Genomic DNA, 21073 nt, shown 5'->3' with positions numbered 1-21073 from the left:
AAGCTGGCGGGCCCCCACCCAGCGTTTGATCTGCGCCGGCCGCCGGTTCCTGCAGGCCCACCCGAACCGGCAGTCAAGCTTGAGGATCAGGCCAGGTCGCTTGATGACGTGCCCATGTCACAAGCAGGGGACGCGCCGGCGTCCCCGCCATCCGAGGTCGATCTACCGCGGCTTCTGATGCGCGAGCCCACGGAGCCGCCCGAGATGCGGCCGCGGCCGCGTGGCCCGCTACGCGCGCTGGAGCCGGCAGCGGGCCCGCGGGCGTTCGAGGTGCGCGCGTCGAGCATGCGCGCGGACGGAGTGGTCCAGCTGGCGCGCACGTGAGGACGTCACGTGCCGCGTATGCGGCAGGTGTTTACCCGGCTCCAACGGGGCTGCCAGGACCGGCGATGAAGGCTGGCGTCGTGCATACTGCAACGTAACAGAGCTGGCACCCGGCCAAATTTTGACGAGCCCACGGCAGCGACACGCGATCGAGCGCTAGAGCTATTGCAGACCGTCAGATTCAGACCCGCGATCGGCCGTGGAAGCGCAGGTAGGTTGGACAGCGGCGGGTGGCGGGCGGCGCTGACGGGTCAGACCAAGGGACGCGGTAGCGAGCGCAGGCTCGGACGCACAACAACAGCCCGGCAGGACGTGGGCGAGCAAGAGCGCGCAGATCAGATCAGAGCTACCAAGATGCCGCAGGACATCGCGTCCGCGAACACGCAGAAGCTGGAGAATGCCATCCGTGCGTTCCAGAGCAAGCGGCCAGTGCCCGAGATGGACTTCACGCTGCACACGATGGACGACGGCACCATGACGAGCACGACGGAGCGGGTGGTGAAGGAGGTGCAGGCGCCGGCGTGGCATCTGCCGACAGATGAGGAGTTCTTCGACCCGGTGGACCGGTCCAAGCCGAACGTCGAGTTCCTGCGGACGCACTTCTGCCGCGAGGGCCGGCTGACGGAGGAGCAGGCGATGTATATTATCAAGGCCGGCACGGAGATCCTGATGCGCGAGCCGACGCTGCTCGAGGTGGACGCGCCGGTGACGGTCTGCGGCGACATCCACGGCCAGTACTTCGACCTCATGAAGCTGTTCGAGGTCGGCGGGAACCCGGCCGAGACGCGGTACCTGTTCCTGGGCGACTACGTCGACCGCGGCTACTTCTCGATCGAGTGCGTGCTGTACCTGTGGTCGCTCAAGATCTGGTACCCGAACACGTTCTGGCTGCTGCGCGGCAACCACGAGTGCCGCCACCTGACGGACTACTTCACGTTCAAGCTCGAGTGCAAGCACAAGTACTCGGAGGAGCTCTACGAGGCCTGCCTGGAGTCGTTCTGTGCGCTGCCGCTGGCGGCGCTGATGAACAAGCAGTTCTTGTGCATCCACGGCGGCCTGTCGCCGGCGATGCACACGCTCGACGACATCCGCGCGATCAACCGGTTCCGCGAGCCGCCGGCGCACGGGATCATGTGCGACATCCTGTGGTCGGACCCGCTCGAGGAGTTTGGGTCCGAGCGCACGCAGGAGCAGTTCACGCACAACGACGTGCGCGGCTGCTCGTACTTCTACTCGTACCCGGCCGCGTGCGCGTTCCTCGAGCGCAACAACCTGCTGTCGATCATCCGCGCGCACGAGGCCCAGGACGCGGGCTACCGCATGTACCGCAAGACGCGCTCGACCGGCTTCCCGTCGGTCATGACCATCTTCTCGGCGCCCAACTACCTCGACGTCTACAACAACAAGGCTGCCGTGCTCAAGTACGAGAACAACGTGATGAACATCCGCCAGTTCAACTGCTCGCCGCACCCGTACTGGCTGCCGAACTTCATGGACGTGTTCACGTGGTCGCTGCCGTTTGTGGGCGAGAAGATCACCGAGATGCTGATTGCGATCCTCAACATCTGCACCAAAGAGGAGCTCGAGGAGAGCACGCCGCTGTCGCCGCTGAACCTGCAGCAGCTGCAGCTGCAGGCCGGCGGGGGTGCGCCGCAGGCGCCGGGCACGGCCGCCGCGGGCGCGCCGCCGCCGCCGCCGCACAACCCGGAGCTCGAGGCCAAGCGCAAGGCCATGAAGCAGAAGATCCTGGCCATTGGCCGCATGGCCCGTATGTTCCAGGTCCTGCGCGAGGAGTCCGAGAGCGTGTCCGAGCTCAAGGCCGTGTCGGGCGGCCGGCTGCCGGCAGGGACGCTCATGCAGGGCGCGCAGGGCGTCAAAGACGCCATTTCGTCCTTCGAGGAGGCCCGCAAGATGGACCGCGCGAACGAGTCGCTGCCGCCGACGTCGGCCGAGGTCGCCCAGGCCGAGGAGGCCCACCGTCGCGCCGCGCTCGACCGCGCCATCCACGCCGTCGACTCGGACGAGAACCTGCAGCGCATTGCTCGCCGGATAAGCAGATAGTAATACAGAGGCAGCCGGCAGCCGCACGACGTGCGGCGCACGCCGCACGCCCATGCACGTGGCTTTATTTGTTGGGGCGCGCCGACGCCGGGTTGCACGAGTGCCGCGCCGGGTTACACGAGTACCGCGCCGGGCCGGCGGTTACACGAGTGCCTCGAGCCGCACGCCGTGCGGTGCGGGCGAGTCCCGGCCGACTGCGTTGTGGCGGCCCTGCGGCCGGCCGCTGGCGACTCTGCCGGGCAGCTGCTGTGCAGGCAGCGGCCGTCCGCGCCGCACGCGGTGCGGCGCACGCGGGGCACTTGGCCGGCGCCGGCACAACCCTCCCACGGCGTCGCCGCCAAACTCGCCCCGCGCTTCCCCGCCGCGGCCGCCGCCACGCGGCCGTCTGCTCCCAGCGGAGTCGCCGCGCCGGCGGCCGTCGCGCACGCTCAGCCGCGCGCGGCCCGTGCAGGCGGCCGGGTAACCAACGTCATCGCCACGCGCTCGGCAGACCAGGCACCGCGCATTGGCCAGGCCGCCCCTGGGTCCACGGCACCGGCACCGGCCGGACGGGCGCGGCCCGGGACCCAGCACGTCGGCGCGCGTGCGGCTCTTCCGGACCGCGCGCGCGGCCAGACCCCGCCGCCCCAGCGCTAGTGCGCATTCCTGGCCTCCGCACGCGTGGCGCTTGTCGTCTCAAACACAAGCCGTCGCGACGCGTCCCGTGTCGCGCTGCGCCGCAGTGGCGCGCAGCCACCGCGCCAGATCGTGCGATCGATAGAGTGTCCCCCTTGGCCCCTTACAGTTCCGCCGCCCACCTAGGCGGGCGTAAGCGACAGCGAGATCCTAGCCGACTCGACGCGTTCTAGGGCACAACGTCGGCTAGATATGGCTAATCGGGCGCCCGAGGCCAGCGGGCGGGCACGCCCGGTTTGCGTGGCCGCGCAGCTAGAGCCTTCGCGGCAGACTGGCCGGTGGCCGCGCCAGGCCCGCACCGTCTCGGCCGGCGCGCGCGCGGCGCGCAGTTTCAGGCTTGGCCGCGGCCGCTAGAGCGGCCGCGGCGTAGCCCGGCGCCGCGCCGTGCGCGCTCTGCACGATCCTGAAACCCTCGCCGGCCATAAGGATCGCCCGGCGACCACCTTCCGCTTCACACCGGCTTGCTACCATACCCCCGACGCCGCCCGTCGACCCAGCACCGGCCTAGAGTCGGATCCTCGACGCGCGCGCGCACTCCCGGCCAACGATGGCCGGGTCCCTGTCCGTGGCCGTGATCGCCGGCATTGCGGCCGGCGCGGCCGTTCTGGTCGTGGCCGCGGCCGTCGTGACGGCCGTGGTCGTTGTGCGCGGCCGCCGCCGCCGGCGCGAGGCACACGACATCCGCCTGCACGCGCTGGACGGCAAGGCGCACCTGGCGCCGTACGCGGGCGGGCCTGTTGTCGCCCCGGCGTTCTCGTACAGCCAAGTGAACCTGGCACGGCCGCTGCCGGACCGCGCGGCGAGCGCGCAGAGCGCACGGAGCACGCACGAGCGCCGGAAGGAGGCCAAGGACCGGCGCGACGGAAGTGAGGAGCGCGGCGGCGGCCGTGGCGGCCGCGCGGAGCCGCAGCTGACGCCGCCGGCGACGTCGCCGGCGTCCGCGCGGCCGGCGCTTGTCGGCGTGCCGTACTCGGAGTACACGTCGACGACCGTGACGGCCGGGCACCCGTCGCTGGCGCCGTCCGAGTCGTCCGCCGAGTTCCGCGAGAAGAACATCTACACGGCCCTGGCCGGCCAGCGGCAGCCGGCGGGCGCGCTGGACTGGGACGGCATGATTTCGACGCCGCCGCGGACCAAGGAGCGGGCGGCCGAGAGCGCGCTGCTAGCGCCGCCGGGCAGTCGCGTGTCCGAGGCGTCGCTGCGCCATCTCTCTGTGGCGTCGTCGACCAACTCGCTGCACGGCTTCCACGCGCCGCTTTTTGCGCGGCGGCGCGGCGAGCTCGACGAAGTCCGCGAGGCGGACGAGCCGCGCGCGCGGCTGTCGATCGGCCCGCCCGGGCTGCTGCCGGGCGCGCTCGGACCGGTGCCGGGGCCGCTGCCGTCGCCGCCGGCGGCGACGCCGCCGGCGGACCGCTCCAGCGCCCACACGAGCGGCTCGGAGCGCCGCCAGCAGGACAGCCGGCAGGGCTCGCGCCAGGGCAGCCGGCAGGACAGCCGGGCGGCCGTGGCCGGGTTCATGACCACGCGCAAGGCCACGATCCGGCGGTACAACTCGACCGCGGAGAAGAAGCGGCTGCAGAACAACCTGGGGCAGTACTTTGCCGACGCCAACACGACGCTGCGGTACCCCCGCATGAGCTTCCTCAAGCGGCACGGCGCGGACGAGCGGCCGTCGCGGCTGAGCATGCTGCGGCGGTCGGCCACGTTCGGCGGCAGCAGCGCGGCCGCGCGGCGGCCGCGGCGGTCGCGCGGCGAGCCCGACCTCGCGCCCGCGCCGGTCGTCCGCGGCCGCGCCGCCATGGACCGCATCGACGTCGCCAACAAGGTCTCGTTCCTGTTTGACCACGACCGCGTGCACCAGCGCGCGCTGTCCGAGTCGGAGCTCGAGAGCGTCGCCGACACGCGCATCGACACTGACACGGTCGCCAGCGCGGCCGAGCCGCGGTTTCGGCGCGACCTGCCTGCCGGCGTGCGCGACACGCAGATCGACGTCGGCGCCGCGCCGGCCCAGCCGCTGGCGCTCCAGCCGAACGACGTCTACCCGGGCCGCACCGGCTACCCGTCCGGCATGCTGCACTACTACCAGTCGCTCAGCGGCGAGCGCAGCCCGGTGCGCGCGGCGCCGCACGTGCCGCACTTTGACGAGCCCGACGACGAGCCCGAGTTTTACGAATACGACGTCGCCGACCGGCCGTTCCGGCTCAGCGTCACCAGCTTTGCGCGGCCCGACCCCGACTTGGCGTCGAGCCCGGCCAGCATCAGCCGGTTCACGATCCGCAGCGACCACAGCGACTACACCGAGCAGAGCGAGCTCGATTACTACGGCCAGGCCGTGACCGGCGACCCCAAACGCATCTCGGCCCTGCACGTGGTGGCGCTGCCGCCGCCGCCGCCGCCGCCCAAGCTGCCGACCCGCCGCCTGGCGGGCTTCCGCGTCGACGACGACGACGACGACGACGGCTACGCGGCGCTTGTGGACTCGTACACGTAGCGATTTTGTAGCATAATGACATGACGTTTGCACGAGGCTGAGGCTGCGGCTGACGGCGGGGCGCCGCAGAGCGTGCGGCGCGGGCGAGCCGCAGAGCGTGCGGCTGCCTCTGAGCCGCGCGGCGTGCGGCTGTGCGTGAGCCGCACGTCGTGCGGCTTGCGCGGCCCGGACCCGCCGCGTGCGCAGCCGGCCAAGGCAGGGGCTCGCGCCCCTGGAGCCGCACGTAGTGCGGCTCATCAGCCGCACACCGTGCGGCTGTCGCGCGGCGCGCGGCGCTGACTCAGCCCCTGACCTTTTTTCTTTAGTCAGCCCGGCGCCCAACGCTCCCCAATGGCCTCGCTCAAGAACATCGACCACGTCGTGCTGGTGCTCTCCGGCAAGGGCGGCGTCGGCAAGTCGTCGGTGACCACGCAGCTGGCCCTGACGCTGGCCCGCAAGGGCCACTCCGTCGGCGTGCTCGACATCGATCTGACGGGCCCGTCGCTGCCGCGCATGTTTGGCCTCGAGGGCCAGCAGGTCCACCAGTCGTCGGCCGGGTGGGTGCCGGTGTACATCCCGCTCGGGGACACGGCCGGCCACGGCCAGCTGTGCGTGATGTCGATCGGATTCATGCTCAAGGACCGCGCGGACTCGGTCGTGTGGCGCGGCCCGAAGAAGACGGCGATGGTCCGGCAGTTTGTGCGGGACGTCGTCTGGGGCAAGCTGGACTTTCTGCTGATCGACACGCCGCCGGGGACGTCGGACGAGCACATCAGCATCGCCGAGCAGCTGCGCGAGGCCGCGCTGACGGGCGGCGCCCACGTGGACGGCGCGGTCCTGGTGACGACGCCGCAGGCGGTGGCCACGGCCGACGTCCGCAAGGAGCTGAGCTTTGCGCGCAAGGTCGGCTTCAACGTGCTCGGCGTGATCGAGAACATGTCCGGATACGTCTGCCCGCACTGCGCCGAGTGCTCCAACATCTTCTCGACCGGCGGCGGCGAGCGGCTGGCCGAGCAGTACGGGCTCGAGTTCCTCGGCCGGGTGCCGATCGAGCAGCAGTTCGTGCTCATGATCGAGCAGCAGCAGACGGACGTGGCGTCGCGGGTGGCGGCCAACGCGGCCGCCGGCCGCGACGAGCTCGTCGTGCCGCGGGCGCTGGTCGACCAGTACGGCGAGTCGGCGCTGTGCCCGATCTTCGCGGCCATCACCGACAAGATCCTGGCGCGGATCGCGGCGGACCGCGCGGCCGTGCCGGAGCCAGACGAATAAATGCATACGTATGTACAAGACCCAAACTCCATCCATGCTACCGCTTGCGCTCGAGCCGCTCAAACACGAGCGACGACACCGACGACACCGGCGACGCCGCCAGGAACGAGCCCAGCTCGGACGGCGTGGTCGCGGTCGTGGCCGACGTCATGCTCGACGAGACCGAGCCGTGACGGCGGGTGCGCCGCCGGCCGCTGCCGGCGCTGTGGGCGCTGTGGTTGCTGCCGTCGCTCTCGTCGTCGGCGTCGTGGGCGTCGTCGTCGCGGGCGAGGACGTCGCGGGGAGTGTTGTCCTTGTCGGGCGCGTAGAGGTAGTTGGCGTCGACGTCGAAGAGCGCGGGCTCGGCCGGCGCCGGCGGCTGGTCGTCGTCGGGCAGGAGGACCTGGCGGGCCTCGCGGGCGTGCGCGCCGTTGACGGCCTGGATGAAGTCCAGGCAGGTCGTGTACATCTCCTGGGGCGTGATGCCGATGTTGGCGAGGATGTTGCCGAGCGAGAACGAGGCCACGGACGGGTAGGCGACGCGGTCGGGCCGGCGGGGCCGCTCGCGGGACCACAGGTCGGCCGAGAAGGCCGAGCCGCGGCGGGCGTCCGCCCGCGAGACCTCGTACGAGCCGGTGCGGCCGCGCACGAGCACGGGCTGCGACGCCTTGCGCGCCAGCGTGCGCTCCTCGCGGGCGGGCTCGCGGCCGGCCGCGTCCAGCGTGGCGGACGAGAAGTTGCGCACGGCCCGCGGCGGCGTCGCGGGCTCGCCCAGCTCCGGCGAGCTCATGGACGCGTCCGACGTCGTCGGCGACAGCGCCGGCATGGTGTCTGCGCGCGGCGGCGGCAGCGGGCGGCCGGCGCGCGCGGTCTGCGGCAGCGACGACGGCGCAAACGGCCGCGGCTTGTAGTGGATCTGGCTCGGGGCCGTGTCGGAGAACGGCAGCGGCGGCAGGAACTCGGCCATGCCGCTGCCGCCGACGACCGGGAAGAACGAGGACGACGACGTCCGGCGGCTGGAGCCGCCTGGGCCGCTGGGGCCAGGCGGCGCCCGGTCCGGGGCCGGGTCTGCGCGTGTCGCAAGCAGGGTGGCGGGTGGTCGCACGTGATCTTATCGGGCGCGGGGCCCGCGGTCAGTCAGTCCAGCGGCGAGCAAGACACGTCCGCCACGGCGTATTTAACGGCGGCGGCCGGGCGCCACGGCCAGCCCGCCGCCCGCGCGGGCCGTCAGGCCCTATGGCGCGTTTTTGGTTGGGCCGGGGTCGGCGGGTCCACTTGGGTCCTAGCCCGGGCGGTGGGTACTGCGCCCGCCGGGCGCTAGGCCCGGAACCGCAGTTTTGGGTGGCACAATCTTAGCGCCGCCCGCGTGCCGGGTAGCGACAGCGCCAGATATGCAGCCGCGCCGCATGGCGGGCCGCTAGCGGGTTTGACGTTATCTGGAGATTAGGGTTGGCGCACCCCTCCGAGTTTAGGGCTCGTGCGGCGCCGATTATGTCCCGATAGGCTCCGCCGGCAAACAACAAACAGTCGTCTGCCCTCATCACGGCAGCACACCCGGCCTCACACTCAACATGGCTGACGGGCAAGTGCTCGAGATCTTTGGGCTGCGGATCCCGGTCGAGTACATCACGACCGCGTTCCTCGCGATCGCGCCCATCACGTCCTATGCCGACCAGATGTTCTACGTCTGGCGCCGGAAGTCCTCCGATGGCTTCACGGTCGACACCTGCCTGCTCCTGCTGCTCGTGGCCATGATCCGGCTCTTCTACCGCATCGGCCGGCCGCTCGAGCTGCCGATTCTGCTGCAGTCGGCGTCCATGTTCGTTGTCCAGCTGTTCGTGCTCAAGTTCACGCTCGTGTACCAGCCCGACGCCTGGTCGGCCTCCACCGGCCGCCCGAGCTACAAGGAGCCCTTCCGCCGGCCGTTCCGGTTCTGGCAGTGGACCTCGCACATCAAGTACTACATGTTCCTGGCGGGCTGCGCGGGCCTGCTGGCGCTGGGCCACCTCTTCTTCCACTCGTTCGACACGTACTTTGCCATCATCGCGCGCGTCGCCGTGGCGCTCGAGGCCATCATTCCGCTGCCGCAGCTGCTGCTCATTCACAACCGCCGCTCGCTGTCCGGCTTCCGCTTCACGCTGCTGTTTGCGTGGGTTTCGAGCGACGCCGTCAAGTTCATCCAGTTCTGCACCGACGGCTCCGACGGCTTCTACAAGATCGGCGCCGGCATCCAGACGCTGCTGGACTTTGGCATCACCGCCCAGTACTGCTACTACCGCAAGGACCACATTCTGGCGCTGCCCAGCAAGATCCGCGCCTTTGTCGTGCGCGTGCTGGCGCGCCGCGGCGCCGCGACCGTGAAGGAGGCCGATGCTGCCGACGCACCGACGGAGACCGCGCCGCTGATTGTTTAGGGCGCGGCGAGGGAGATGAGAGGGGCCGGGCCCGGATTAATTAATATCATTGCTTTTGTTTTCTGCGTGAGCGCGCCGGCGGCTGTGGCAAGCCGGCGACGGCCGGTCGAGTCTGGGCCTGCGGGCAGGCGGCGGCTATATGCCGCACTCCGTGCGGCTGACTTCATCCGCGAGACCCGTAGGACCAGCCACGCGCCGCAGAGACCCTGTGGCTGGTGCCCCGGCCATCGGGGCTGTTAGCCCGCGGTCGTGCGCCGCACGCCGTGCGGCTCGTTCGGTCCGTGTAACCTGTCCGGGCGGCCACCTCGGCGGCAACTGCGCCTGGCTCGCCGGCTCAGGCATCCGGCAGCACGCAGCCGCCTGCCCGCAGGCCGTCGACCCCCGGCGCAGTCCCCGGCCGCTCGCCAGCCCCGGCCTTCGCCAGACAGCCCGTCCTGCCGCCTGTATATGTCTAAGGCCGCTTCTCGGCCGTCGGGCTGCGCTCGCCGGCAAAGCGCTCCAGCATGCTCTGCGCGACCGCGTCGAGCGCGCCCTTGGGATGCATCAGGCTCGGCCCTTCCGGCTTGGTCTCCTCGACCCGGAAGAGCTTGACCGCGGTGCCCTTCCAGATGGCCACCGGCCGGTCGAACTCGGTGTGGCGGCGACGGAGCAGCGACGCAGCCGCGCTCGGCGGCAGCACGGCACCGGGCGCAGGCTTGGCCGGCGCCGCGCCCGCCGCCGGCTCCGGTGCTGTGCTCGCGCCGGCGCCGCCGCTGGCGCCACCGAGGATCCGCACCTCGTTGTTGACGTAGATGAAGCCCCACAGCGTCGAGTAGTACCAGCCGACGACCGGCGGCGTCCAATCGAACGCGGCCGGGTCCGGCATCGAGCGCGGGCCCACGCCGAGCCCGGGCACGCTCTCAAAGTCCATGCCGCGCAGGACCGCGAGCACCTCGGGCGCGTTGACGCCCGGCGACTCGGCCGGCCGCTCCGGCGACGTCGTCGTCGACGGAAACGAGCTCACGGTGGCCAGGCTGGGCACCTGCACGGCCAAGTAGTCGATCAGGCTGATGATCGTGTGCAGCGGCAGCAACGGCAGCCACGACGCGATCCAGGCGTCGGTCGCAACAAAGCCCGGCCGCGCGTCGGCCGGCGCTGGCTCGCCGCCTGGCCGGCCGCGCTCGTCGGCCTCCTCCGGGCGCTTGCCGCGGGCTCTCGCGCCGTCGTCGGCCTTCTCGGTCCGCTCGTCCGCGTCCAGCGTCAGCGTGCGCAGCGCCGCAAACCGCTTCTGCGCCTTCATGATCGCGTAGACCAGGTACGCGTTCGTCTGGAAGTTGTGCTCGAGCATGATGTTGAACGCCTCCAGCAGCCGCTCCAGCAGCATGTGGTTGGTCTCGTTCGCAAACAGGAACGACGGCGACGCCAGCGCCGTGAACAGGTGCATCAGCTTGGTGCACGTCTGCGGCGACACGTCCATGACGTGCGGCGCCAGGTTGTACACAATGTCCAGCAGCGTCGGGTAGAACGCGCGCAGCCGGCCCTTGCTGGTCGTGATGAGCTTGCACACCGACAGCAGCATGTAGTCGGCGTACGAGCCGGCGAAGCCCGGGAACCGCAGCGCGGCCGGCAGCAGGCCCTGGTTGTCGAACGGGCGGTTGAGGCGCACGCAGAACTCGGCGTCGGCCGAGAACGTCTGGAGGACGTAGAGCGCCATGCGCACGACGCCCACCCGGGCCGGGTCGAACCGGTTCTCGAGCGCGTGGTAGAGCAGCAGCACGACAAAGTCGTGCACGCGGTCGCCCGAGATCAGGTACGCCCGGAAGCGCTTGTTGTGGTTGACGAGCTCCCAGAAGAGCACGATGAGCTCGGGCGTCCACAGGATCTCCTTCTGCGAGCCCGGCAGATAGGCCGAGACCGCCTGCATGGACTGGTTGAGGATGCGCGCGACGCCGTCGGCGATGAAGAGCAGGTCCTGCACGCGGTGCAGCCGGCCGAGGTAGAACCGGTACCAGTTGCGGGCCTCGTAGCCGTACGGGGCCAGGAACGCGGCGTCCGTCGCGGGGACGTTGTAGACCAGCGCGGCCGTCAGGACCTGCAGCGAGTACGAGACGAGCACCTGGTGCGGGTCCGCAAACACCACGTGGTCGTACGGGATCTTCCAGCCGGGGTTGTACTTGAGCGTGGTGTTGAGCAGCGAGCACAGGACGCCGAGGACGGCCCGCTTGTTGGGATTGGCCACGAAGTACGACAGGAACCGCGTGCCGCGCTTGGCCAGCGTGCCCGCGGGCACGTACATGGCGCCGGAGAGCACGGTCAGCAGCGCGCGCAGCGTCTCGATCTTGTTGGACTCGAACTCGCGGGTCGTCCCCAGCGGCGTCGTCGAGCCGATGCCGGTCTCCCAGATCGCGTAGGCCACGCCCTCGTGGCCGGACCGGGGCAGCGCAAACGCCGGCAGGAAGAGCATGTCCGTGAGCAGGTCGACCAGCACCGCGCCCAGCGGCCGCGGCGGCGGCATCGCCGCCGCGCCCGCCAGCGCGCTGGGCACGAGCGCGCTGGGCGTCCAGAAGAAGTCGTCGGCCCAGGCCTGCAGCGGCGCCTCGAACACGAACGGCAGCACGCGCGTGACCACGCGCATGCAGTTCAGCGCCGCCGCGGCCGACAGCTCCGGCACGTCCGCGGCCAGAAACATCGGGTGGTGTCGCAGGGCGTAGAGGTGCGAGATCGTCGTCCGCAGGAGCGTGCCCAGGTTGGCGAGGGCCGTGTCACGCGTCCGCCGGACGTCGGCTTGCGAGAACAGCGAGAACACATCCTCGGCCGAGTCGAGGATCTCCCAGAACTGCGCCCAGAACGGGTCGTCGGCGGCGATGTCGGGCTTCTCAAACAGCGCAAACACGCTCTGCTTGAACACGAGCTTCGAGTTGGACGCGCCCATCGTGGCGGCTGCTGCGGCTGGCGGAGGATCTGGCGGCTGAAGCCTGTGCCGGCATGGCACGGATAGATGGAGGTCGGGAGTCACCGGTTGGCGAGGGGGGAGACCACGTCGGTCATGATGTAATCGTGAAGCTGGGTTAGGGCCGCCGCACGCCGTGCGGCGTGGGGCGCGCCGCACCCGTGCGGCTGCGCTGCGGCCCGGCATGCGTGCCGCGCGCGTGCCCCGTGGCGCGGTGGCGTGGCGGCCGGCTGCAGCGGCAGCTCGGCGAGCGCCAAGAGCGCGGCGGCCGCGTTGGGCGGCTGCTGCGTGCGCCGCGCGCGGTGCGGCTCTACCAAACATGCCTGCATAAGCAGTCACGCGGGCTGCCCCGATCTGCGCGCGCCAGCCGCCGAGCGTCAGCTGCCGCAACGGGAGTCCGGCGGTCGCTCGTCCCCGTGGACACGAGCCCCGCGCGTGGCCGCGCGGGCGGCTCGCCGTGCGGCGCGTAAGCTGGCCTGACGAGGGCCCTGCCCGGATGGCGTCGCCGCGGACGCCGGTCCGCGGCGGCGGCGGCCGCTCCGCTAGGGCAAGCCGCGGCGCGGGCGTGGGGGCGGCGGGCGAGCCGCACGGCGGGGCGCGCCGGCGCGAGCCGCATGGCGTGCGGCTGACGCGAGTGGGTCGGCTACGAGCCGCACAGCGTGCGGCGCGGCTATGCGCTGCAACAGTGATTAGAGCTTCGGCAGGTGCGCCTTCTGCAGCACGACAGCGCGCATGAGCACGTGCGCAATGGCCTTGCTCGGCGGGACCTGGAGCTGGAACGCGCCGTCGGCAGGCGCAACCGCACTCTCGGGGTGCTCGGCGCGGTGGAGCGCGTCGGCCACGTCCGCGAACGGGAACCACTGCGCGTCGCCCAGCTCCGGGTCGTGCTCGAGGTGGATGGTCTCCTCCACGGCCTCGGCGATGGCGCCGATCATGAGCGACGCCGGGTACGGCCACGGCTGCGTCGAGTGGATGACGACGCGGCCCAGCTTGACGCCGGACTCTTCCCAGACCTCGCGGCGCACGGCCTCCTCGACGGACTCGGCGGGCTCGCAGAACCCGGCCAGGCACGAGTAGAACTGGACCGGGAAGCGCTTGTTGCGGCCAAGCAGCAGGCGGTCGCCCGCGCGGTTGACGACCGCGCAGATGATGGTCGGGTCGGACCGCGGGAACGCGATGTTGGTGACCACGCCGCGCGACGGGCAGGGCGGGCGCGCCACGCCGCGGTCGCTCGGCGGGCACACGCGCTTGCAGCCGCCGTTGACCGAGAGCGTGCGGGCGCCGCAGCCGGCGCAGAACTGGGGTCAGCGGGTGCGCACCAGCACGTACCGGATTGCGCAGGTTCCAGTCGACGTAGGAGCGCGCCTGGGCGTAGATGGCCGCCTCGGCCGGGCTGAGGACGTAGTTCACGCGCACGACCTCGAAGGCCGCGCCGCGGGCGACGACGAGGGCGTGCACGGCGTCCGCGGCCGCCGCGCGGGCCGGCTGCGTCGGCGTGATGTCAACGGCGAAGTACGGCTGGCCGGCGTAGCCGCGGTGCGCGATGCCGGGCGCGGCCTCGTCCAGGCCGAGGAAGACCAGGGTCGGCGTCTCGGCGTCCGAGTCGAACGCGGCGGCTGCGGCGGCCTCGGAGACGGCGTACGGGTTGCCGACGAGCGGCTCCACATCCGCGTACGTCAGGAACAGCAGCGCGCCGGCGCCGATCGCGGGGTCAAACTTGAACAGCGGCACGAACCGGGCCGAGGCATGCGTGAGCGCCAGCGCAAGGAACTCGTGGTCGTCGCGCAGAAATCCGACACGGTTGAGCGGGCTCCCTGGGGTCAGCGGGCACGCGCGCGCACGCACCGGCAAAGTAGTTGGTCTCGCCGGGGCCGTAGCGGGCGCTGAGCGCCGAGTCAGACATGCTGGGGCACGCGGCGGTCGGGTCGGGCGGGCGGGCGGTCTCGTCAGCGCGCTCGCGGGATACGCACCTGGACGGGTGGGCGGGTGGTCAAAAGCGCCGGGCCCGCCGCCAAATTTGACGCACCCTCCAGTTCACCCCGCGGCCGTCCACGCCGCATTCCATCCACAGGCCCCGCCTGTGATCCGCTGCGCGCCGCGCATCTTGGCCCCGGGCACGTCCAGTCCGGCCCCGGCCCCCGGCCCGCCACCGTGGCCCCGCCGCCCGCGGCGCTTGAGAGCGTCGCCGACCGTCTGCGCGGCGCCGCCGCCGCGCTCGACTCGCACGCCCGGCTCGCCGCCGCCGCGTCCACGTCCGCCGCCGAGTCCGCCCTCGCGCGCCTCGAGCCGCTCGCTGCCGACGCCGCCGACGCCGTCGTCGCCGCCGTCCGCGCGCTCCCTGGCTGCGACCAGGCCGACCGCCGGGTCGTCCTTGTGACCGCGGCCGCGACCGCAGCCGCCCTCGCCGCCGGCGCCATGGTCGGCATGCGCTCGCTCTTCCGCAAGCCCGAGCCGACGACCGACTTTGTGTTTGTGAAGCACGCGCGCGCGACCTACCAGGTCGACGTCGGCCCGCCCGGCGCCATCGCCGGCGGCCGCGCCCGCGTCGGCCACGTCCGCCAGGGCTTCCAGACCCAGCTCCAGCTCGGCGACCGCCCGGTGACGCTCATCTTCGCGGGCAAGAACCTGACGGACGACGGCCGCGCGCTGTCGGCCTGCGGCATCCGCTCGGGCGACAAGCTGCTGGCCACGTACTCGGCTGCGCCGCCCCGCCGCAAGACCCCGGTCGAGCGCGTGGACGACGTGCTGGTTGCGGCCCAGGCCGAGCTGGTGCCCTACATCACCACGTTTGTGAACGGCGACCTGTCGCCGGAGTTCAAGGACCGCGAGCTCTTCTACCGGTTCCTCTCAGAGTACGGCCCCTGTGCGCGCCCGCTGACCCAGAAAAATTCTCCAGCAGATGTTCATGCTCGACGGTATCGACCACGAGGACGACCCGGACGCGCGCAAGCGCCGCAAGGAGGTCATCAACATCTTCCACGAGTACCAGGCCGACGTGGACCGCGCTGCGGGAAAGCGCGATTGAGCGCCACCGCCGCACGCCGTGCGGCGCCTAGCATAGCAATCATCAGCCTCACCCACGTAGCGCGAGCCGCACGCCGTGCGGCTCGCGTGCCCTGCGCGTACGCAGCCGGTCGGCGCGACGAGGCCCAGGTCCGCGGGCTGCTGTCTACGGAGAGCCCGGCGTGACGCCGCACGGCGTGCGGCTCGCGCCGACCTGCGACGAGGCCCCGCCGCACGCCGTGCGGCTCCAGCGCGCCCTGCTGTGCCCGCCTGCCCTGCTCTGCCCGCCCTGCTCTGCCCGCCCGCCACCTCGCGCACTCGCCGCCGGAGATACGCTGCGCCGGCTGCCGCGGTCTGCGTAATTACGTCGACGCGCCGCCGGAGGCTGGCTGCGGCGCGCCGGGTAGCCGCCGGGTGCGCGCGGCTCCCGGTGGGGGCACGGCAGAGTTCCGACGCCGCACGACGTGCGGCTCGCTCGGCCGTCGATCCGGCCTCGGCTCGGGCCGCCGCCCGCACGAGGCTGTGCGCCGGAACAGCCGCGGCGGCCGCCGGCCGCCAAGTCGGGCAGCCCAGCGCCGGGCGGGGTGGCGTCGTCTACGTGCCGCGCCCCCGGGCGCTGGTTGGCAGGCGTCGAGCGCGTCGCTCGTGTGACCGTGCTTGATAGCCGCACGGGGTGCGGCGGTGCACGGGCGCCAGCGATCGGGCCCCGTGCGAGCCCCGTGACGTGGTGTGGCGCTACCGCCTGCCGGTGGCGAGTGCAGCCGAGCGCGGCAGAAAGCTGACCAGTCGCAGGGCTTAGGCGCGACACGCGACACCACGCCGGCACAACACCCCAGACCATCGGCCGGCCCGGCCCGGCGGGCGGCGGGCGGCAGCGCGCGCGTCAGCGTGGCAACGGCCGCGCCGTTAAAGACGGCCGGACCGCCCGCCCGAATGGCTACCGACAAGTCCTCCCTCATGACCCGCGTCTCGCTGTTTGCTGCGGTGGCCGCGGCCGCGCTGTCGGCCATGTACGTGTGCGAGGTCGCCGGCGGCCGGGTGGCCGATCCGGTGACGTTCGCGCTCGACACCGACTGGAACCTGCACGAGCACCTCGGCGGCCACGGCCCGTGGATCGCGCACACGGCCGGCACGGTCGACTCGGATCTGGACGGCGCCTGCGTCATCGACCAGGTGCACATGGTACGTCTGCCGCGGGACCGACTGACGCCAGCTCGCGCGCCACGCTGAACGATACCCGACGACGAGCGTCGGCCGCGACATGGCTGCGCTGGTGGAGCACCTCGCTGGCGCCGGCGCCAGCGGGCCGCTGGCGTTCGTGAGCTCGTGGCGCCCGTTTCTGTTTGATCCGGCCCGGCAGCTGGAGGAGCTCACGCGGACGGGCCCGCACGCGGGCACGGCCTCGGCCTTCGCCGCCGGCGTCTCGTTCGCCAGCCGGTACGCGCACCTGCACAACGTGTCGTCCACGGACGTGCCCGTGAACGTGTTCTCGTGCACGTGCGGCCGTGTCCGCGACACGGCCGCGCTCTTTGCGGCCGGCTTTTTTGGCCTCGACTCGGCCTCGCACTCGCTCGTCCAGATCCCGGACCGGGACCCGGCCCGCGGCGGCGACACGCTCACGCCGGGCAAGGCCTGCCCGGCGTATCTGGCCGACGGCGACGCCGGCCGGCCGCACGCCAAGCGCCTGACCCGCGCGTACCTGGCGGACGCGCTGGCGCCGGCCGCCGCGCGCATCGGCGCTGCCTCGGGCGTCAACCTGACCGCCCACGACGTCTTCACCATGCACGAGCTGTGCGCGTTCGAGCTGCTTGCCCGCGACCGCTCGCCGTGGTGCTCCGTCTTCGAGCCCGCCGACTGGGACACGTTCGAGTATTCGCGCGACCTGCTGCACTACTACCGGTCCGGCCCGGGCACGCCGTACGCCGTGCCGCTCGGCCGCCAGTACGTCGAGGCCACCAGCGCGCTGCTCGCCGACGGCCCGGCCGCCGGCTCGCTGTTTTTCTCGTTTGCGCACGACGGCGACCTGCTGCCGGTCCTGACTGCGCTCGGCCTGTTTGGCCACGAGCACATGCCGGCCCACCACGTCCAGCCGGACCGGCTCTGGCGCACGTCCTCGCTCGTGCCCATGGCCGCGCGCATCGTCATCGAGCGCTCGACCTGCGCGTCGGGTCCGGGCGTCCGCATCCTCGTCAACGACGGCGCGCTGCCGCTGCCGGGCTGCCCGGCCGACCCGGCAGCCTGGTGCCCGCTGGACACGTTCCTGGCCGAAATCGGCAAACGGCTCGACACGGCGCCGTCCTTCGCCGACGCCTGCGGCCTGTCGCCGGACGTGCCGTCGGCCATCTCGTTCCTGCGCCAGCCGGCGCAGGCGAGCCTGTAAACTACTGTACGAATAATGCATTTCTCACTTGGTCTGCGCCGCACGCGCTGCGGCTCATGTTACACGAGCTACACCGGCCCCTGACCGTCATGCGGTCGTACGGAACGCGCGGCGCGGTTGCACAAACAAGCAGGTGGTCGGCGTGCCCCCGGAGGCTGCCCGCTCGGCGGCTGCCCTGCAGGCAGGCGCAGTCGTGAGCCGCAGTCGTGAGCCGCAGTCGTGAGCCGCATTACGTGCGGCTCTATCAAGCACGCTTGCCCAGGCAGTCGCCTAGCGGAGCAGGCCCCCGATCCGCTGAGCCGCCGCTGGCGACGCCAGCTGCACTGCCGCCCTGCGGACAGAGTCGCTGCACGACCACGGCGATCGCCTCGTAGGACAGCTAACCCCACTGAGTGGCCGCCGGAGCCTCGACGTGCCTCCAGCGGCGGCTGTCGCGAGAGCCGCTGTCGTGCGGGCAGGGCGCAATTGAGCCGCATCTCGTGCGGCTCTATCAAACACCCTGGCCGCCAGCAACCCCCCACGAAGTGGCCAGCAGAGGCACACAGCGCTGCGGTGTCGACTCCGCCGAGACTCCGTCAAAGCCTCGCGGACCAGCCGTCTGCGCGCAGACGGACCCCGCAGCTTACAGCCGAATCGGCTTCTTGCTTATTTATTAAAAGCCCAGCCTAGCGCATCCAGGTCGACCGCTTCAACGCCCGATCCGCGTCCAGCCAGCATCCAAGACCGCCACAATGCCCCGCCAGCCGGTCGAAGCGGACTTTCCGGCCCCGGCCGTGGTCAAGATCTTCCCGGCGCCCGAAAACACGCCGCTGACGCACGCGGTGGTGCTGCTGCACGGGCTCGGCGACACGCTGGACAACTTTGCGCACCTGGCGGACCGGCTGCCGCTGCCGCAGGCCACGATCATCGTGCTGCAGGCGCCGAATCCGATGCCGTTCGATCTCGGCGGGTTCCACTGGGGGCACGATCTGGTGTTTGCGCGCAACCCGAACGACGCCAACGACGAGCAGCTGACGCCGGAGGCCGAGTTCGGGGTGGCCAAAAACCTGCTCGGGCAGGTCGTGATCCGCGACGTGCTCGTCGGCAAGTGCGGGTTCACGGCGGCGACGGATATCATCCTATGGGGCTACGCGCAGGGCGCGATGGTCGCGCTGGACGTGGCCGCGTCGCACACGCCGGTGCGGGCGGTGGTGTCGGTCGGCGGGTGGATGCCGATCTACGTACGGCCGCGGGACATCCTCGACGAGCGGCCAACGGAGGTGCTCGTCTGCGGCGGCGCGTCCGCCAAATCAGACATCACGGCCGAGCGGTACGAGCTGCTGACGGCGATCTTCCCGCACCTCAAGCGGCTGCGGTTCAACAAGCCGGACGACGTCATGCCGTCGACCACGGACGAGATGGCGCCGATCCTGCGGTTCCTGCTCATGATCCTGATCCCGGACGAGCTGCGGAAGCAGGGCCTGATCAAGTAGCTGCATTAATACACTAGGCCGCGTACTTGGCGCGCACGTCGTCGCGCACGACCCAGCGCTTGTCGGCCTCCTTGTCGCCGACGCGCGAGGCCACCTCGCGCACGGTCTGCCGGATGGCCTCCTTGGACAGCGCCTTGAACTCCTTCTTGAGGGTCTCGACCAGCATGAGCTGGGTCAGGTCGCTGCCCTGGATGATGGCGAGCATGCCCGGGAGGTCCGCGTCAGGTACGCGGATGGCCTTGGTCGGCGACGCCGTCGCGCGCGCCGGCGTGCCGGGCTTGGTCGCCGCCCAGTAGTCGCGGAACGGGTCGATCGCGCGGCCGGCCACGGCCGGCGGCAGCGCCAGAAACGCCATCGCGGCCAGCGCCGGCTCGGGCGTCCAGCACGGCCCGCGCACGACCGGCACGAGCGGGCATAGCACGCGGCGGCGGCCGGCGTCGTCGTCTGTGACGAGAAAGTCGCCCATCTCGTCGTCCTCGCCGGCCCGGTCGTCGTCCTCGGACTCGGACACCACGTCCAGGTCCTCGCCGTCCTCGTCGCCCTCGTCCTCGGCGTACCACTCGGCCTCGGAGTCGTAGTCGTAGTTGACCCGGTCGTCGCGGAAAAACGGATTGTTCCGCGGCACGCGCCGCGGCTTGGTGAACGTGCCTGCGTACGGCGGCCGGATGTCCTCGGCGAACCGCAGGAACTTGCGCGGCAGCGCGTCCAGACACCGCCGCAGCTCGGCCTCGTTCATCTCGGACGCGCCAAACCGAGTGATCAGCTCCTTGGTCGTGTACGGCGGCGCCCGGCCGCGCCGCCGCGCGCCCGCGCGCTGCGACACGAGCGCGCCAAAGTCCGGCCGCTCGCTCGGCGCCGCCAGCCGCGGCGTCACCGTTGCCGGGCCGCCCGCCAGCGCGGCCTCGACTGCCGCCCGCGCGGCCGCCAGCGCCTCGGGCGACCGCTCGAACGCGTGCGGCGGGTGCAGCGTTGTGTTGGCCTTGACGTGGAACGGCAGGAAGACTTCGTCAAAGTCCGACGTCGCCCGCGTCTCGGGCGTGTTTTCCTTCGACGACGGCGTCGGCGACGAGATCTTGAAGAACGTGCCCAGCCGCAGCTGCTTCTGCTCCTTGGCCAGCTTCTCCTCCTCGCGCCGCCGCCGTTCGTCGTCCTTGCGCCGCCGCTCCTCCTCGCGCTTCTCCTCGCGCTGGCGCTTTTCGCTGTCGCGCTGCCGCCGCTTCTCCTCGCGCTCGGCCTCGCGCGCCTGCCGCTCGGCCTCCTTGGCCTCGCGCTCGGCGGCCTGCTTGGCCTCGCGGGCGTGTTTTTCGGCTGCGGCCTTGGCCTCGCGGGCTAGCTTTTCGGCAGCGATCTTGGCCTCGCGCGCGGCCTTCTCGGCCGCGACCTTGGCCTCGCGCGCCTCGCGCTCCGCCCGCAGTTGCGCCTGCCGCTCGGCGCGCTGTTGTCAGCCTGTGCGCATTCCCGAGCCACCCACCTTCCGTTCGGCTTCCTCCAGCCGGCGTTTGCGGGCGTCCTCGCGCTCCTCGTCCGTAAGCTTGCGCTTCTTGGCCGAGCCCTTGCTCGGTGTGCTCTGTTGGCTCGCCAGCGCCATCTCGCGGACCGGCGTCGCCAGATCCGTCAGCGGCGTTGCCCCCAGGCCGGCCGGCGTGCCCGCGGCCCGCCGCGGAGTGTCTGCCGTGGCCTTGAGCGGCGTGGCCTGGTCCGGCCGCGCCTGGTTGGCCGCGTGCTCGCCCAGCACAGCGCGGGCGGCCTTCACAGGCGTGGCCACGCGGTCCGTGTCGACGTCCGCGGGCTCGTCCGCGACGTCGGTCATGACCTCGTCGTTGGACATGGCCGTGCTTGCTTGATGCGTCTGTGCGTGGTCGTGCGTGTGCGCGGTCGGGTCTCGCCCGCGGCGTGCTCGACAGGCTCGATGGATGGCACGCTCGTCGATGGCTGGTCGCTCTGGCCGGTGTCTGCCGATGGAATCGGCGGGGTGACGGTTACAGGGTGCCGCACAAGGTCTGATCGCGGGAGGCTCCAGCCACAGGCCTGGCGCGGCTCATACGCGTGTTTTTCGCCAGTTACTTGTTCTAGACTGGCGCGACGCGGCCGGTGACG

The 21073-nt window shown here is 71.5% G+C and overlaps 11 protein-coding genes across 11 annotated transcripts; 8 read left to right on the top strand and 3 right to left on the bottom strand.

Annotated features, from left to right (window-relative positions):
* The first annotated feature begins 413 nt into the window (after positions 1-413).
* V1510DRAFT_412485 (Metallo-dependent phosphatase) lies at positions 414-2531 on the top strand. The gene has a single exon (XM_066933079.1). It carries the CDS (start codon positions 679-681, stop codon positions 2383-2385), a length of 1707 nt encoding a protein of 568 aa, XP_066790474.1. The 5' UTR covers positions 414-678; the 3' UTR covers positions 2386-2531.
* A 980-nt stretch (positions 2532-3511) lies between these two features.
* On the top strand, positions 3512-5587 carry V1510DRAFT_304942 (uncharacterized protein). Its single transcript, XM_066930704.1, has one exon. The coding sequence runs from the start codon at positions 3608-3610 to the stop codon at positions 5549-5551; it is 1944 nt and encodes a 647-aa protein (XP_066790473.1). The 5' UTR covers positions 3512-3607; the 3' UTR covers positions 5552-5587.
* A 294-nt stretch (positions 5588-5881) lies between these two features.
* Positions 5882-6799, top strand: V1510DRAFT_361642 (Cfd1p; the record flags this gene model as incomplete). Its single annotated transcript, XM_066931071.1, has 1 exon — positions 5882-6799. The coding sequence occupies one exon, from the start codon at positions 5882-5884 to the stop codon at positions 6797-6799; it is 918 nt and encodes a 305-aa protein (XP_066790472.1).
* A 37-nt stretch (positions 6800-6836) lies between these two features.
* Positions 6837-7987, top strand: V1510DRAFT_441865 (uncharacterized protein; the record flags this gene model as incomplete). The annotated part of the gene is made up of 1 exon (XM_066935641.1): positions 6837-7987. A coding segment is annotated over one exon (1151 nt), but the record flags the coding sequence as incomplete, so codon positions are not given.
* Positions 7988-8304: 317 nt separating this feature from the next.
* On the top strand, positions 8305-9257 carry V1510DRAFT_412482 (uncharacterized protein). Its single transcript, XM_066933078.1, has one exon. It carries the CDS (start codon positions 8350-8352, stop codon positions 9190-9192), a length of 843 nt encoding a protein of 280 aa, XP_066790470.1. The 5' UTR covers positions 8305-8349; the 3' UTR covers positions 9193-9257.
* Positions 9258-9569: 312 nt separating this feature from the next.
* On the bottom strand, positions 9570-12181 carry V1510DRAFT_412477 (high-temperature-induced dauer-formation protein-domain-containing protein). The gene has a single exon (XM_066933077.1). The coding sequence runs from the start codon at positions 12101-12103 to the stop codon at positions 9644-9646; it is 2460 nt and encodes an 819-aa protein (XP_066790469.1). The 5' UTR covers positions 12104-12181; the 3' UTR covers positions 9570-9643.
* A 544-nt stretch (positions 12182-12725) lies between these two features.
* Positions 12726-14024, bottom strand: V1510DRAFT_444281 (NUDIX hydrolase domain-like protein; the record flags this gene model as incomplete). Its single annotated transcript, XM_066935683.1, has 3 exons — positions 12726-13419; positions 13451-13935; positions 13967-14024. 3 exons carry the CDS (start codon positions 14022-14024, stop codon positions 12811-12813), a joined length of 1152 nt encoding a protein of 383 aa, XP_066790468.1. The 3' UTR covers positions 12726-12810.
* A 124-nt stretch (positions 14025-14148) lies between these two features.
* On the top strand, positions 14149-15197 carry V1510DRAFT_412474 (uncharacterized protein). The gene is made up of 2 exons (XM_066933076.1): positions 14149-14973; positions 15005-15197. The coding sequence occupies exons 1-2, from the start codon at positions 14537-14539 to the stop codon at positions 15144-15146; spliced, it is 579 nt and encodes a 192-aa protein (XP_066790467.1). The 5' UTR covers positions 14149-14536; the 3' UTR covers positions 15147-15197.
* A 935-nt stretch (positions 15198-16132) lies between these two features.
* On the top strand, positions 16133-17504 carry V1510DRAFT_361578 (histidine phosphatase superfamily; the record flags this gene model as incomplete). The annotated part of the gene is made up of 2 exons (XM_066931068.1): positions 16133-16306; positions 16338-17504. 2 exons carry the CDS (start codon positions 16133-16135, stop codon positions 17502-17504), a joined length of 1341 nt encoding a protein of 446 aa, XP_066790466.1.
* A 248-nt stretch (positions 17505-17752) lies between these two features.
* V1510DRAFT_412469 (uncharacterized protein) lies at positions 17753-19129 on the top strand. The gene has a single exon (XM_066933075.1). It carries the CDS (start codon positions 18236-18238, stop codon positions 18974-18976), a length of 741 nt encoding a protein of 246 aa, XP_066790465.1. The 5' UTR covers positions 17753-18235; the 3' UTR covers positions 18977-19129.
* Positions 18983-20943, bottom strand: V1510DRAFT_304873 (chromatin assembly factor 1 subunit A-domain-containing protein). Its single transcript, XM_066930703.1, has 2 exons — positions 20448-20943; positions 18983-20411 (listed from the first exon to the last, which is right to left on the bottom strand). The coding sequence occupies exons 1-2, from the start codon at positions 20802-20804 to the stop codon at positions 18990-18992; spliced, it is 1779 nt and encodes a 592-aa protein (XP_066790464.1). The 5' UTR covers positions 20805-20943; the 3' UTR covers positions 18983-18989.
* Between the last annotated feature and the right edge of the window lie 130 nt (positions 20944-21073).

Source organism: Dipodascopsis tothii (assembly GCF_038497935.1).
Source record: "Dipodascopsis tothii strain CBS 759.85 unplaced genomic scaffold V1510scaffold_6, whole genome shotgun sequence".
Lineage (NCBI taxonomy): Eukaryota > Fungi > Ascomycota > Lipomycetes > Lipomycetales > Lipomycetaceae > Neoaidaea > Neoaidaea tothii.
The sequence above is the reverse complement of the archived record's forward strand: the minus strand, read 5'-3'. Positions and strand labels throughout refer to the sequence as shown.